Genomic DNA, 15,144 nt, shown 5'->3' on the forward strand with positions numbered 1-15,144 from the left:
CACATTTATCTGGATTAAACCCCATCTGTCATTTATCCGCCCAAGTCTCCAAACAATCTAAATCCTGCTGTATCCTCTGACAGTGCTCATCGCTATCTGCAATTCCACCAACCTTTGTGTCGACCACAAATTTACTAATAAGACCAGTTACATTCTCCTCCAAATAATTTTTATACACTACAAACAGCAAAGGTCGCAGCACTGATCCCTGTGGAACACCAGTAGTCACAGCCCTCCATTCAGAAAAGCACCCTTCCACTGCTACCCTCTGTCTTCTATGCCCGAGCCAGTTCTGTATCCACGTTGCCAGCTCACCTCTGATCCCATGTGACTTCACCTTCTGTACCAGTCTGTTCTTTGTTCTTTGGATGCTAACTTTGTATTCTCAAGGCAATGCGACATGAAGGAATGTGTTGCATCTGGTGGTTTTCCCATAAATGACATGCCAAGGAGTTTGTCCAAGGTTACATACGAGCACAAGAAATGATATGCTACTTCTGCACTCATTGCTATGTCACTTTGTGCAAAGAACAAAACGATGGCTTATAATAGCTTCAGTCAATATGTGCCAGTCTGAACCAAAGCCTGTACCCTCGAGGCCAGACATCTCTGTTCATTATGTGTGATCAAGGTCTGCTCCCCTTGGTCCTCTAGTGGCTAGAGGGCGTGGGTAGTGAAGTAGCTTCAGATGGAGACTGGCAGAGGTGGGCACACATTTAGAGCTGGAAAAGGTTTGCAGATGAAATACTGATGCTCATTTAGGTGCCTCATTCTTGGGAAAAAATGACTGAAAATAAGGTTGCTTCTGACAATCTGGCATGTTTCTCCATGGCCCTGATATTTTTTCTTATTCGCACATGGGATCTGGGTGTTGCTGGCTAGGCCAGCATTTGTTGCCCATCCCTAATTGCCCTTGATATGGTAGTGGTGAGTTGCCTTCTTGGACTGCTGTAGTCCACATGGTAATGGGCACCCACAGTGTTGTTAGGGAGGAAGTTCAGGATTATAACCCAGAGATAGTGAAGGAACGGTGTTAGACGTTTTAGTTGCTGTGAAATTAAGAGTCTAAAGTTCTTGTTCCTTTTCACCAAACACCATTTATTTCACTTCCACAGCCTCTGCACAAAATTCTTAAACACACACCACCTGACAGAGGCCACCTGAAGCCCCTTTACTTATCAGTGTCAATTAATGGATACTTAACATAAATGAGACAACTAATTGCAATGTCTCTTAACCCATTACTTAACAGTCTCCCCTTCCTTGGAGAAAAAAAATTATGAGGAGAAAACAAAATTTCAAGAAACTCAAAAACACACATGTGATGTTCCCCCTTTTTTTTGTTTGGACGAGAAAGAAAAAAAACAGTCACAGAAACAAGCACCCTTCATTAACAATATCCAAAAGTTTCTGTGACCTCGCCCCTCTTTTCGTAAAACAGTCTGACAGTTGATAGCTCCTGTCGACCCATTAAATTTTTGTTATTTCCCCTCTGTCCAACATCTGCTTCAAACTTGCGATGTCTATCCGTAACCTCTTTTCATTGACACTTTTTGTAGAATGCACATTTTCCCACAGGGTTCTATTGTCAATGTGGCAGTCAATAGGTATATTACCCAAATCCCTTAATCCCAAAATTTCTGTCAATATCATACTTATATAAAAAGCCATATCCACCGCCTCTACAAGGCTTAACGTCTCAGCAGCCAAAGTGCTTTTTACCACTCTCCTTATTTTCTTTGTTTCCCACACAAGTGGGCAACATTTACCATTGTTCCCCAAAAGGAAAATTATAAAATCTCCTGCGCTTGAAACCCCATCACATAAATTTGCATAGGACGCATCACTATAAACTCTGAGTTTCAAGTGCTTAAGGTCACCTAAAACCGGGAACTTCAAAACACACTCGTGCATTTTTAGTTTGGCCAACGCTTTATTTGCTCTTATTATGTCTTCCACTTTGGGATCATTCATTTTTGTACTCAACTCTAAGACATCAAAACTCACGTCCGGTCTAGTCTGTCTACCTAACCAGTTCAGTTGCCCAATTAAACTTTGCAGTTGCTCTTTTTCTATCTTTGAAACCATTGCGTCTTTTTGTGAAACTCGGCCACGACTAATTGCTATTGGGGTGATGCTTTCCAAATAAGATTGCTGACATAAAGTTGCCCCTAACTTAGTCTGTCCAATTTCCAGTCCAATATATTTAAATGCACCGGAAGCCTGACTTCCAACCCAGAATTCTTTCCTCAAACCAGAGATTACAATAGCTTCAAAATCACTAGTCCCACCCCACACAAAATCATCGACATGCATCATAAAAATGCCAGAAAGATTTCCTTTACAGTGCCAGTAAAACATTGCAGGATCTGCTTTCAACTGGCAACAGCCTAACTTTAACAAAACTGACCTTACCGAAAAATACCAGACTCGAGATGCATCATTTAATCCATATACACATTTGTTCAACTTCCAGAGTTCTTCTGTGTTAGCTGCTTCTACAGGAGGACGGAGAAAAATGTCTCTCTGGAGCTGATGCCCCTGCAAAAAGGCAGCTTTTATATCTATAGATTTTCATTCCCATGCCTTTGTAGCTAATAGAGCCAAGAAGATCCTTAAAATAACCTTTCCTGCTGTAGGTGAATCTACCCTTAAATCCTGATCTTCTAAGTTTTCTTCAAATCCCCTTGCCATGAGCCTGGCCTTTGCCTTATAAGTTCCATCCGGAAGAACCTTTTCCGTGCAAATCCATCTGTAGGATAGAGCTCTTTGTCCCCTATCCAGTACTTCCGTGTATACGCCAAATTCACTCCAACTATGCAATTCTTGCTGTTTAGCTTCTTTAATAACTTTTTCATCTAATTTATTTGAAGCCACCAAAATCTCACGTGCATGTGGGCTTCTGCTCCTATTAATATTCGTAGTCTTACTCATGTTCCGAGATCTTGACAAACTACGTCTCCTCTCCCGCCTGGTATCTCGTTCTGTACTGCTACTGCTTGATCCTTCCCTTCTGCTGTGGGATGTCCTTTCAATAGTTCTCGACCTTTTCCTGCGGACCTGTTCACTATCCGATGTACTATCTGAACTGGCACTGCGTTTCTGTGCCCTCCATTTTTGAACTTCGTTTTCCCAATCCATTGTCTTGACTCCTTCTCCTGAATGCTGTACATTCAACCAATGTTTATACTTTCCAGTGGCCTTCCCTGCTCCACTAATAACAGTTGCATCCTTCCATTGACTAGACCCTTCAAGTGTCACTTTTGTACCAACTTTTGGCAATTGCCCTTTCGGAAAAATGGCCTGTTTTAATTCACCAGAAGTGTTGTGTTCCTCCACAGAAACCTATATCTATATCAGTTAATTGGTCTTCATAGTTCTGTAACACATGCGTACCAGATGACTCTGGTTCCTCGTCATTTCTGTCTGCTCTGTCTAAATTTGAACATTTGTAATCTGTATCCATTATCCTTGATGAATGGACCCTAATAGTTTGATTACCATGTTGCAAAATAATTGTTTTGTCATCTATGCCTATGATCTTCCCTGGGCCTTTCCATTCATTAGAATTGTCTCTCTTACAGTATACCATGTCTCCTTGCTGAAAAACGGCATCTGATGGCCGTACGTTATGTCTTAAAGCTCTGCAAATTCTTTCAGAGACTTCTGCTTCCAAAACAGCTTTTCTACTGCTATGTAATGCATTTAAATGTTCAGCAAAACCAGAGCTAATTGTAGTCCCCTCCCAAGCTGGAGGCTGGTCATCCAAAATGGACGGAATTTTAGGATTTCTACCAAACACTAATTGATAAGGACTATAGCCCCCAACCATCTGCAATGAATTCTTTGCATGTACTGCCCATGCTAAAGCTGAATTTAGCCTGCAATTTGGTCGATCTGCCAAAATTTTCCAAAGCATGTCATCGATGACAGCATGATTTCTTTCACAGATACCATTACTAAATGGGCTTTCTGCAGCCGTATTCATAACTCTGATATTCATGTTTTCACACATAGCCCTAAACTCAACTTTAGCAAATTCTCCCCCATTGTCCGTAAGGAATTTTGCCGGTGGACCCATTCCTGCCCCTATCCATTTTTCCACGATTTGATCCAGAATTACTCTCTTGTCTTTACTTCGTACAATCGTTGATTGACTAAATTTGGTTGTTAAATCTACAAAATGCAAAATAAATATATTATTTGCTTTATCCCAGATCTTCAGGTCCATGGCCACAATGTCGTTAAAATCCCTGGCCAAAGGTTGGGTTACTATCGGTCGTGCTGGTGTCCTTCTGTATTTCCTACAAACTTCACAGCGGTCACTAACCTGTTCTATCAGTTTAGTATAATCGTCATCCCTCACCCCTGCATCCTTTAATAAATTTTTCAGCCTCCGAGGAGACAGATGTGGAAATTGCCTATGCAGTTTTAATACCACAAGCTTTTTATCAGCTAAAGTCCCATTTTCAACTGCCATTAACACATCCTTAACCACTCTACTTGAAAAATTATTTGTCAGTAATGGAATACAATAGTGTCCCGACTGTGTAAATTGTAAGTCCACCGTCTTTCCAAAACTGTTGCCTTATCCTGTTCCATATCCAGTTTCATGTGTGCTTTCTTCATCGATGGTCTGCTCAGAAGCAAAGGTATCTCACTTGATACAACATCCGTGCTAATGAAATGATTCACTCCGGCAATATTGCAAGGGATCACCACTCTTTTCAGCGACTTCAGAGTATTATCATCCCCAAACCTGAAACTTGTGGAACTTTCAAATTCCTTAACCTTGTTACGATTTTCAGCATTCAAAGAGTCCAGGTAACATTTTAACCAGTCAATTCCACACACAGTAGATGTGCAGCCACAGTCCAATACAGCACAGTTGAAGGATTCTGCAACCAACACCCTCATTACCGGCGTGAAACTGCTTGTTAATAGGACAATGCCTTTTTTCTGGTCACTATCTTTTTCCTCTTCTGACTCTTCCGTGTCATGTGTCGCTTCAAACACTCTATCATAACGAGTTGGACAGTTGAAAGCATAATGGTATTGAGAGTCACATCGAAAACATCGATTTATAATGCCCCGTGCATTTCTGGGGTTCATCTTCCTATTGTAGGTTCTAACTGGGTTTCTGTCTTCATAATTTCCTTGTCTCGGTTTCCGTCTATAGTCTTGAGCCATGTTCGTAGCCATATGATTTCGCCATCCTGTTTGCATATTCTGCCTTATTGCAGGCTGACCTATTTGGGTCATCAGAGCCATCGGAATCGAATGTTTCCCCAGAAACTTTTGTCAAGATTTTGTCATCTCTTCGAATAAGGTATCCTTATCAGTAAACTGAACTCCTGTCAAAACCAGGAGCCTATCCATGTTACTCACTCTAGCACAGTCAAGTAATTTAAAGGCCAACACAGACTGTGGAAATTCCAGATTGTGTTTCTGCAGCCTTTTATATAGTCTGCCAAATTCCATTATATAGTCTTCCATGGAGATATCCTCCATTTTCCGGAACTTATCAAAATCCGACCATGCTTCATACGCACTTAACAAGTCATCTTTCTTATAAATCTTATCCATATAATGTAATAAAGTCTCCAGACCTTCTTCTGAGTCTAACTCTTCCAATTCCAGCTCAGAAAGCATTTTGTTTCGGATTTTACTGCCATATGGTAGAGAAAGAGCCAATGCCATACCTTGTTTTCTCTTTCCCAAAGCAGTTACCTTAGTCCACATAACTACATGCACTTCTCCATTGGTCGTACAATTCCCTTTCAGAAAATAAGGGAGGATAGTCATATCCAGCCATCTTTATCCTGGGTTCAGCCATGTATCTTTTTTTTTTTTCCTTCTCACTCACTTCTTGGTTTGATCAGGAAAAGTTGTATCTTTCAAACCTTCACATTTGCACAGCAACCATCTTCTGCTACCATTGTTAGACGTTTTAGTTGCTGTGAAATGAAGAGTCTAAAGTTCTTGTTCCTTTTCACCAAACACCATTTATTTCACTTCCACAGCCTCTGCACAAAACTCTTAACAACACACCACCTGACAGAAGCCACCTGAAGCCCCTTTACATATCAGTGTCAATTAATGGATACTTAGCATAAATGAGACAACTAATTGCAATGTCTCTTAACCCATTACTTAACAAACGGCGATATATTTTCAAGTCGGGATGGTTTGTGACTTGGATGGGAACTTCTCATGCATCTGCTGACTTTGTCCTTCTATGTGATAACGGTCACAGGTTTGGAAGGTGCTGTTGCAGGAGCCTTGGTGAATTGCTACAGTGCATCTTGTAGGTGGCACACATTGTTGGCACTAGGCATCGGTGGTGGAGAGAGTGAATGTTGAAGGTCGTGGATGAGGTGCCAATCAAGAGGGCTGCTTATTCCTTCTTTGTGTTGTGTTTCTAGGGTTGTTGGAACTGCACTCATTCAGGCAAGATGAGAGTATTTCATCACACTCCTGACTTGTGCCTTGTAGATGGTGGAAAGGCTTTGGAGAATCAGGAGATGAGTTGCTCTCAGCAGAATTCCCAGCCTCTGACCTCCTCTTGTAGCCACAGTATTTATGTGGCTAGTTCAGTTCAGTTTCTGGTCAATGGTAACCCTCAAGATGTTGATAATGGGAGATTCAGTGATAGTAATGCCATTAAATGTCAAGGTGAGATAGTTTGATTCTCTCTTGTTGGAGATGGTCATTGCTTGCACTTGTGAGGCATGAATGTTACTTGCCATTTATCAGCCCAAGCCTGGATATTGTAGAGGTCTTGTTGCATTTGGAGATGGACTGCTTCATTATCTGAGGAATCACAAATGGTGCTGAACATTGTGCAATCATCAACGAATATCCCCACATCTGACGTTATAATGACAGGAAAGTCATTGACAAAGTAACTGAACATGGTTGGGTCCAGGACACTGCCCTGAGCAACTCCTGCAGTGTTGCCCCGGGACTGAAAATATCATCCTACAACAACTGTAGCCATTTTCCTTTGTGCTATGCGTGACTCCAGCCACTGGAGAATTTTCCCTCTCATTCCTATTGACTTCAATTTTGCTCAAGCTCCTTGATGCCACACTTGGTCAGATGCTGCCTTCATGTCAAGGGCAGTCATTTTCACTTCACCTCTTGAGTTCAAGGGCGGGATTCTGCGACCCCCCCGCCGGGTCGGAGAATCGCCGGGGGCTGGCGTGAATCCCGCCCCCGCCGGTTGCTGAATTCTCCAGCACCGGAGATTCGGCGGGGGCGGGAATCGCGCCGCGCCGGTTGGCCCCCCGGCGATTCTCCGGTCCGGATGGGGCGAAGTCCCACTGCTGGAATGCCTGTGCTGCCGGCGTGGATTAAACCACCTCTCTTACCGGCGGGACAAGGCGGCGCGGGCGGGCTCCGGGGTCCTGGGGGAGCGCGGGGCGATCTGGCCCCGGGGGGGTGCCCCCACGGTGGCCTGGCCCGCGATCAGGGCCCACCGATCCGCGGGCGGGTCTGTGCCATGGGGGCACTCTTTTCCTTCCGCCTTCACCATGGTCTCCACCATGGCGGAGGCGGAAGAGACCCCCTCCACTGCACATGCGCGGGGATGCCGTGAGCGGCCGGCCGCTGACGCTCCCGCGCATGGACCACCCGGGAAAGGCCTTTGGTGCCCCGCCAGCTGGCGCGGCGGAAATCAGTACGGCGCGGGCCTAGCCCCTCAAGGTTAGGGCTCGGCCGCTCAAGATGTGGAGGATTCCGCACTTTTGGGGCGGCGCGATGCCGGACTGATTTGCGCCGTTTTTGGCGCCGGTCGGCGGACATCGCGCCGATTACGGAGAATTTCGCCCCAGCTCTTTTGTCCATGTTTCGACCAACATTGTAATGATATCAGAAGTTGTGTGACCCTAAGGAAACCAAACTATCCCCGTAACCCAGTAACCGCACCTAATCATTTTTGGATACTAAGGGCAATTTAGCATGGTCAATCCACCTAACCGGCACATCATTGGACTGTGGGAGGAAACCAGAGCACCCGGAAGAAACCCACCCAGGCACGGGGAGAACGTGCAGACTCCTCACAGACAGAGACCCAAACCGAGAATCGAATCTGGGACCCTGGAGCTGTGACGCAACTGTGCTAACCACTGTGCTACTGTGGTAGGCTGCTGAGTTTGATGGAGATAGGCTGCTGAGTTTGATACCCTGTAGCCTCCACTCCATTCAGATTCTTGTACGGACCTCACAGTTGCTTAGCTCTCTGCGGTACCCATCCAGACTTTGGTCAGGCTGGAGGGTCTCTGCTGTTGTAGCCAGTAAAGAGCGCCTCTTACGCACCCTGATGGCCTGGAGGAGACTCTGCAGGTAGGCATGTTGAATCATGGGGCAGGCAGGATTTTCCTCACCACTAGGCCCCCCCCCACCCCACCCCATCCACCTGCAGCGTGTTGTGTTGCGGCAGAGGTGGCTCGCCATTTGCCGGTGAGCGGAATTTCTGGTCCCACTGCTGCCAATGGGTTTCCCTGTTATTTAAAACCTCCACCGCGGCGGGTCTGGGAGATTCAGTTTGGCAGTGTGATGGCAACTTTGCTGGTGACACACCACCGAATGAATTTCCCACATTCAACCCAATGTCGGGAAACTGAGATTTTGTCTCCTATCTTATTTATTTCTCAACCTTGTCTCATTTCCCATTCTTTTTTTTTAATAAACATTTTGTTGAGGTATTTTCTTTGACATTTTAACAGCAACAAAATCAATAATATAAATAACAAGAGAAATATATACATAGTGCAAATTCCACCACCCTCTCCCGCAGGTCTTGCCATTACTTACCCCCCTATCCTACACTAGCCTAGCCCCCCTTCCCCCCCACCTTTCTGCTGACGATTAGTTCTCTGCGAGGAAGTCGACAAATGGTTGCCACCTCTGGGCGAACCCCAGCTGAGACCCTCTCGTGGCGAACTTAATTTTCTCCAGGCAGAGGAAGCCAGCCATGTCCGAAAGCCAGGGCTCCGATTTCAGGGGCTTTGAGTCCCTCCACGCCAGCAATATCCGCCTCCGGGCTACCAGGGAAGCAAAGGCCAGAACATCTGCTTCTTTCTCCTCCTGCGGGTCCTGCGCCACCTCCGGACACATTGCCACCCTCGTATTTAATACCTTGGACATGACGTCAGCAAACCCCTTCCAAAATCCTCTCAGTTTTGGACATGCCCAGAACATGTGGACATGGTTCGCTGGCCCCCCCGCACACTTCGCACACCTGTCCTCCACCCCAAAGAATCTGCTCATCTGGGCCACTGTCATGTGAGCCCGGTGAACAACCTTAAACTGGATCAGGCTGAGCCTAGCACATGTTGCGTTAGCATTGACCCTTCCGAGTGCGTCCGCCCAAAGACCCTCCGCCATCTCTCCCCCCAGCTCCTCCACCCACTTACGCTTCAGCTCCTCGGTTTGCGTCTCCTCCGAACCCATAAACTCTCTATATATGTCCGAGATGCTCCCCTCCCCTATCCATCCTCTAGAGACCACCCTGTCCTGAATTCCCCTTAACGGCAGGAATGGGAAGGTTGGTACCTGCCTCCACAAAAAGTCCCGTACCTGTAAATATCGGAGATCATTCCCACCAGCCAATGCAAACTTCTCTTCCAGCACCCTCATACTCGGGAAGCTACCTTCCAAGAACAAGTCCCCCATCCTCTCTATCCCCGCTCTCCGCAAAATACGGAACCCCCCATCCATCCTCCCCGGGGCAAACCTTTGATTGTCGCAGGTTGGGGACCACACCGTGTCCCCTCTGCTCCCACATGCCTCCTCCACTGCCCCCAGACTCTCAGGGCTGCCACCACCACTGGACTGGTGGAGTACCGCGCCGGCGGGAACGGCAGGGGCGGCGTCACCAGTGCCCCTAAACTTGTGCCCTTACACGAGGCCGCCTCCATGCGCACCCATGCCGGCTCCTCCCCCACCAGCCACCTCCTCACCATGGCTATGTTAGCTGCCCAGTAATAATTACTAAAATTCGGCAGCGCCAGTCCACCGTCTCCCCAATTCCGCTCGAGCATTGCCCTCTTCACCCGCGGGGGCTTACCCCCCCCACACAAAGCCCGCAATAATCTTATTGATCCGCTTAAAAAAGGACCGCGGGATGAAGATGGGGAGGCACTGGAAAACGAAGAGAAACCTCGGGAGGACCGTCATTTTTACCGACTGCACCCTACCCGCCAAAGACAACGGGAGTGCATCCCATCTCCGGAAATCCTCCTTCATCTGGTCCACCAACCGGGCCAGGTTCAATTTGTGTAGCCTGTCCCAATCCCTCGCCACCTGAATACCCAAGTACCTAAAACTGTCCCCTACCACTCTAAACGGCAGTTCCCCCAGTCGCCTCTCCTGACCTCTCGCCTGAACCACAAACAACTCGCTCTTCCCCATATTAAGCTCGTAACCCGAAAACCGGCCGAATTCCCCTAGGATTCCCATAATTTCCCCCATCCCCTCCATTGGGTCTGAGACATACAGCAGTAAGTCATCCGCATACAACGAGACTCTGTGCTCCACTCCCCCGAACCAGCCCCTTCCATTCCCTTGAGGCCCTCAGAGCAATTGCCAGCGGCTCTATCGCCAGCGCAAACAGCAGTGGGGAGAGGGGACATCCCTGTCTCGTCCCCCAGTCTAGTCTGAAATATTCTGGCGGCGTCCTATTTGTCCGTACCTAGCTACTGGAGCCCGGTACAGCAACCTAACCCAGTCAACAAAGCCCTTCCCAAACGCGAACTACTCCAGCACCGCCCATAAGTAATCCCACTCGACCCAGTCGAATGCTTTCTCCGCGTCCATCGTAACCACCACGTCAGCTTTCCTGCCTTCCGGGGGCATCATAATCACATTTAGCAACCTTCTTACATTGGCCCCCAGCTGCCTACCCTTAACAAACCCTGTCTGGTCCTCTCCTATAACGTCCGGTACACACTCCTCAATCATAGAAGCCAGAATCTTGCCCAGGAGTTTGGCATCCACGTTTATCAAGGATATCGGCCTGTAAGAACCGCACAGCTCCGGGTCTTTGTCCCTTTTCAAAATAAGCGAGATCATGGCCTGTGACATCGCCTGGAGTAAAACCCCTCTTTCCTTGGCCTCGTTAAAGACTTTCAGCAGTGCCGGCCCCAATATTCTGGAGAACCTTTTATAGAACTCGACTGGGTACCCGTCCAGCCCCGGGGCCTTCCCCGATTGCATGAGCTTCAAGCCCTCCACTATCTCCTCCAGACGGCCGGGGCCCCCAGCCCTTCTACCAGCTCTCCATCTACATTCGGGAAAGTCAGCCCATCGAAGAACTGCCTCATCCCCTCCAGCCTCCCCAGGGGGTTCCGATCTATACAACCTACTATAAAAGTCCTGAAAGGTCTTGCTCACCCCCTCCGAGTCCCCAACTAAGTTCCCATCCCCGTGAACCACTTTCCCTATTTTGCCAACTGCCTCCCTCTTTCTGAGCTGCTGTGCAAGCATCCTACTGGCCTTTTCCCTGTGCTCGTAGATCGCTCCCTTCACCTTCCTGAGCTGCTCCACTGCCCTACCTGTCATTAACAAACCAAAGTCCGCCTGCAGACTCCGGCGTTCCCTCAATAGCCCTGCCTCTGGAGCCTCTGCATATCTCCTATCCACTCGTAGGATCTCTCTTACCAGAGGGTCCGTTTCTGCCCTTTTTGGCCTGTCCCTGTGAACCCGGATTGAGATCAGCTCCCTTCTCACCACTGCCTTCAGCGATTACCAGACCACCGCTGCTGAGACCTCCCCCGTGTCGTTTACCTGCAGGTAAATCAGCATGCACTTCCTCAATCTCTCGAAGGCTGTTTCGTCCGCCAACAGCCCCACATTCAATCTCCATTGCGGGTGCTGCTTGCTATTCATACTGACCTGCAGGTCCAGTGCGGAGCATGGTCCGAGATCGTAATCGCCGAATAGCCCGTGTCCACCACCCCCGCCAACAGGGCCCTGCCCACAACAAAGAAATCTATCCGGGAATACACCTTGTGTAAGTGGGAGAAGAAAGAAAATTCCTTGCCTCTCGGCTGCCTAAATCTCCACGGATCCACCCCCCCCCCCCATCTGCTCCATGAACCCTTTCAGCTCCTTTGCCATTGCTGGCACCTTGCCCGTTCTCGGACAGGACCGGTTCAGGCCTGGATCAATAACCGTGTTGAAATCCCCACCCATACTCAGCCTGTGCGAATCCAGGTCCGGAATCTTCCCCAGTACCCTCTTTATAAAATCCCCATCGTCCCAATTTGGCACATATACGTTGACCAGCACTACCTTCATCCCCTGCAGCCTGCCACTAACGATGATAAATCTACCTCCCCCATCCGAGACTATCCTCCCTGCCTCAAACGCCACACGCTTGTTGATCAAAATCGCAGCCCCCCTTGTCTTTGAGTCAAGCCCCGAGTGAAAAACCTGACTAACCCAGCCTTTCCTCAACCTGACCTGATCCACCACTTTAAGATGTGTCTCCTGCAGCATCACCACTTCCGCCTTCAGTCTCCTCAGGTGTGCAAACACACGAGCCCTCTTCACCGGCCCATTTAGCCCCCGGACATTCCAGGTGACCAGCCTAGTTGGGGGGTAAGGCCCCCCCCCCATGGTCAGCCATCACCCTTCTTGGGCCCACTTCCAGCCCATGTCGTTTCCCACTCTTATCCCATTAAATACCACCTCCTATGTATGAGGTGATTTCATTCTTGCTGTGTCCACTCAGTGTGTAAACAGCTCAGATTTGACAGCTAATCCACATTACAAGACCAATAGAATTAGTTCTGTTGTATAAATAAAGGCTTCAAATCCAAGATACAGTGGAAAACCCTCTCAGTCCCCTACACAACTCTGACGACCAGTTTCTAAGACGGTTAAAAAGTATTTAAATGATATTACAAGTGTATGAATTGTTGGAACTTGAAATGATGCATCCTTACTTCTTCATGAAGTTTCTTTAAGAAGATAATTTCATCCTGCAATGCGTCAATTTTACGTTGCAGATCTGCACATGCCAGCGTCGCTTCATCCACATCCTGTAGAAAGAGAATTGTACAAAAAATAATTTCAAAAGAGGTTGAGTAAAATATTCATGAATTTATTCATAAAGCCATTGCAGAAGTGCACAGAACAACTTTAAACCTTATACAGCTTCCTTGAAGTTGGGCAAAGTTACCTCAGATCGTCCCATCTCAAATCCCTCAAATACCTGGTGGTATCACTGGCCGTTCATACCCTTTATGGAGAGAGTTTGAAACAGGAAAATACAAAGTAACATGATGGCAGGGTGGACTTATGAGGAGAGATTGATTTGGTTAGGATTGTATTCGCTGGAATTCAGAAGAATGAAGGGGAATCTCATAGAAACCTATAAAATTCTAACAGGACTAGCCAAGGTAGATGCAAGTTTAAGATGCTGTTTAAGAAGGGAAGGAAGCAGATGACGGTAAATTATAGGCCGTTAGTCTGACTTCAGTAATTGGTAAGATTTTAGAGTCCATTATTAAAGATGAGATCGCGGAGTACTTGGAAGTGCATGTTAAAATAGGACTGAGTCAGCACAGCTTCGTCAAGGGGAGGTCATGTCTGACAAGTCTGTTAGAGTTCTTTGAGGAGGTAACAAGTAAGTTAGACAAAGGAAAACCAGTGGACATGATTTATTTAGATTTCCAGAAGGCCTTTGACAAGGTGCCGCATAGGAGGCTGATAAATAAGTTAAGAGCTCATGGTGTTGGGGATAACATCCTGGCTTGGATAGAGGATTGGCCCCTTAGAAAATAAATCTAAAAAAAAAATAATCGCTTATTGTCACAAGTAGGCTTCAATGAAGTTACTGTGAAAAGCCCCTAGTCGCCACAATCCAGCACCTGTTCGGAGAGGCCGGTACAGAATTGAACCCGCGCTGCTGGTCTTGTTCTGCATTACAAGCCAGCTGTTAAGCCCACTGTGCTAAACCAGCCCCTAAATGGGGAAATGCTTAGGAAATCAGAAGCACGAAGGGACTTGGGAGTCCTTGTTCAAGATTCTCTTAAGGTTAATGTGTAGGTTCAGTCGGCAGTTAGGAAGACCAATGCAATGTTAGCATTCTTGTCGAGAGGGCTAGAATGTAAGAGCAGGAATGTAATTCTGAGGCTGTATAAGGCTCTGGTCAGACCCCATTTGGAGTATTGTGAGCAATTTTGGGCCCTGTATCTAAGGAAGGATGTGCTGGCCTTGGAAAGGGTCCAGAGGAGTTTCACAAGAATGATCCCTGGAATGAAGAGCTTGTCGTATGAGGAATGGTTGAGGACTCTGGGTCTGTACTCATTGGAATTTAGAAGGATGAGGGACTCTTATTGAAACTTACAGGACACTGCGAGGCCTGGATACAGTGGACGTGGAGTGGATGTTTCCACTTGTCGGAAAAACTAGAAGCAGAGAACACAATGTCAGACTAAAGGGCCGATCCTTTAAAACAGAGATGAGGAGGAATTTCTTTAGCCAGAGGGCGGTGAATCTATGAAACTCTTTGCCGCAGAAGGCTGTGGAGGCCAAATAACTGAGTGTCTTTAATAATAATAACCGTTTATTGTCACAAGTAGGCTTCAATGAAGTTACTGTGAAAAGCTCCTAGTCGCCATATTCCGGCGCCTGTTTGGGGAGGCCGATATGGGAATTGAACCCGTGCTGCTGCCTTATTCTGCATTACAAGCCAGCTGTTTAGACCACTGTGCTAAACCAGCCCCTTTAAGACAGCGATCGATAGGTTCTTGTTAGTAAGGGGATCAGGAATTATGGGGATAAGGCAGGAGAATGGGAATGAGAAAATAATCAGCCATGATTCAATGGTGGAGCAGGCTCGATGGGCTGAGTGGCCTAATTCTGCTTCTACGTCCTATGGCTTTATGGTCTTATGAGAAGGATGTTTCCAATGGTGGGAGTGTCCAGACCAGCGGTCACAGTCTGAGGATACGCGGTAGACCATTTAGGACAGAGCTGAGGAGAAATTCCTTCACCCAGAGAGTGGTGAGCCTGTGGAATTCATTTGCACAGGAAGTAGTTGAGGCCAAAACATTGTATGTTTTCAAGAAGCAGTTAGATATAGCACTTGGGGCAAAGGGGATCATAGAACATGGGGGGAACGTGGGATTA

General features: G+C 47.2%; 1 protein-coding gene across 1 annotated transcript in view; it reads right to left on the minus strand.

Moving 5' to 3' along the window:
* Nucleotides 1–15,144, minus strand: part of LOC140424922 (vimentin-like) — a 68,128-nt gene that overhangs the window by 27,844 nt on the left and 25,140 nt on the right. Inside the window, exon 3 of the mRNA XM_072508586.1 lies at nucleotides 12,954–13,049. Coding sequence (XP_072364687.1) covers nucleotides 12,954–13,049 — 96 coding nt within the window. The remainder of the gene's footprint in view (nucleotides 1–12,953; nucleotides 13,050–15,144) is intronic.

The sequence above is a fragment of the Scyliorhinus torazame genome, chromosome 6 (genome assembly GCF_047496885.1).
Source record: "Scyliorhinus torazame isolate Kashiwa2021f chromosome 6, sScyTor2.1, whole genome shotgun sequence".
NCBI lineage: Eukaryota > Metazoa > Chordata > Chondrichthyes > Carcharhiniformes > Scyliorhinidae > Scyliorhinus > Scyliorhinus torazame.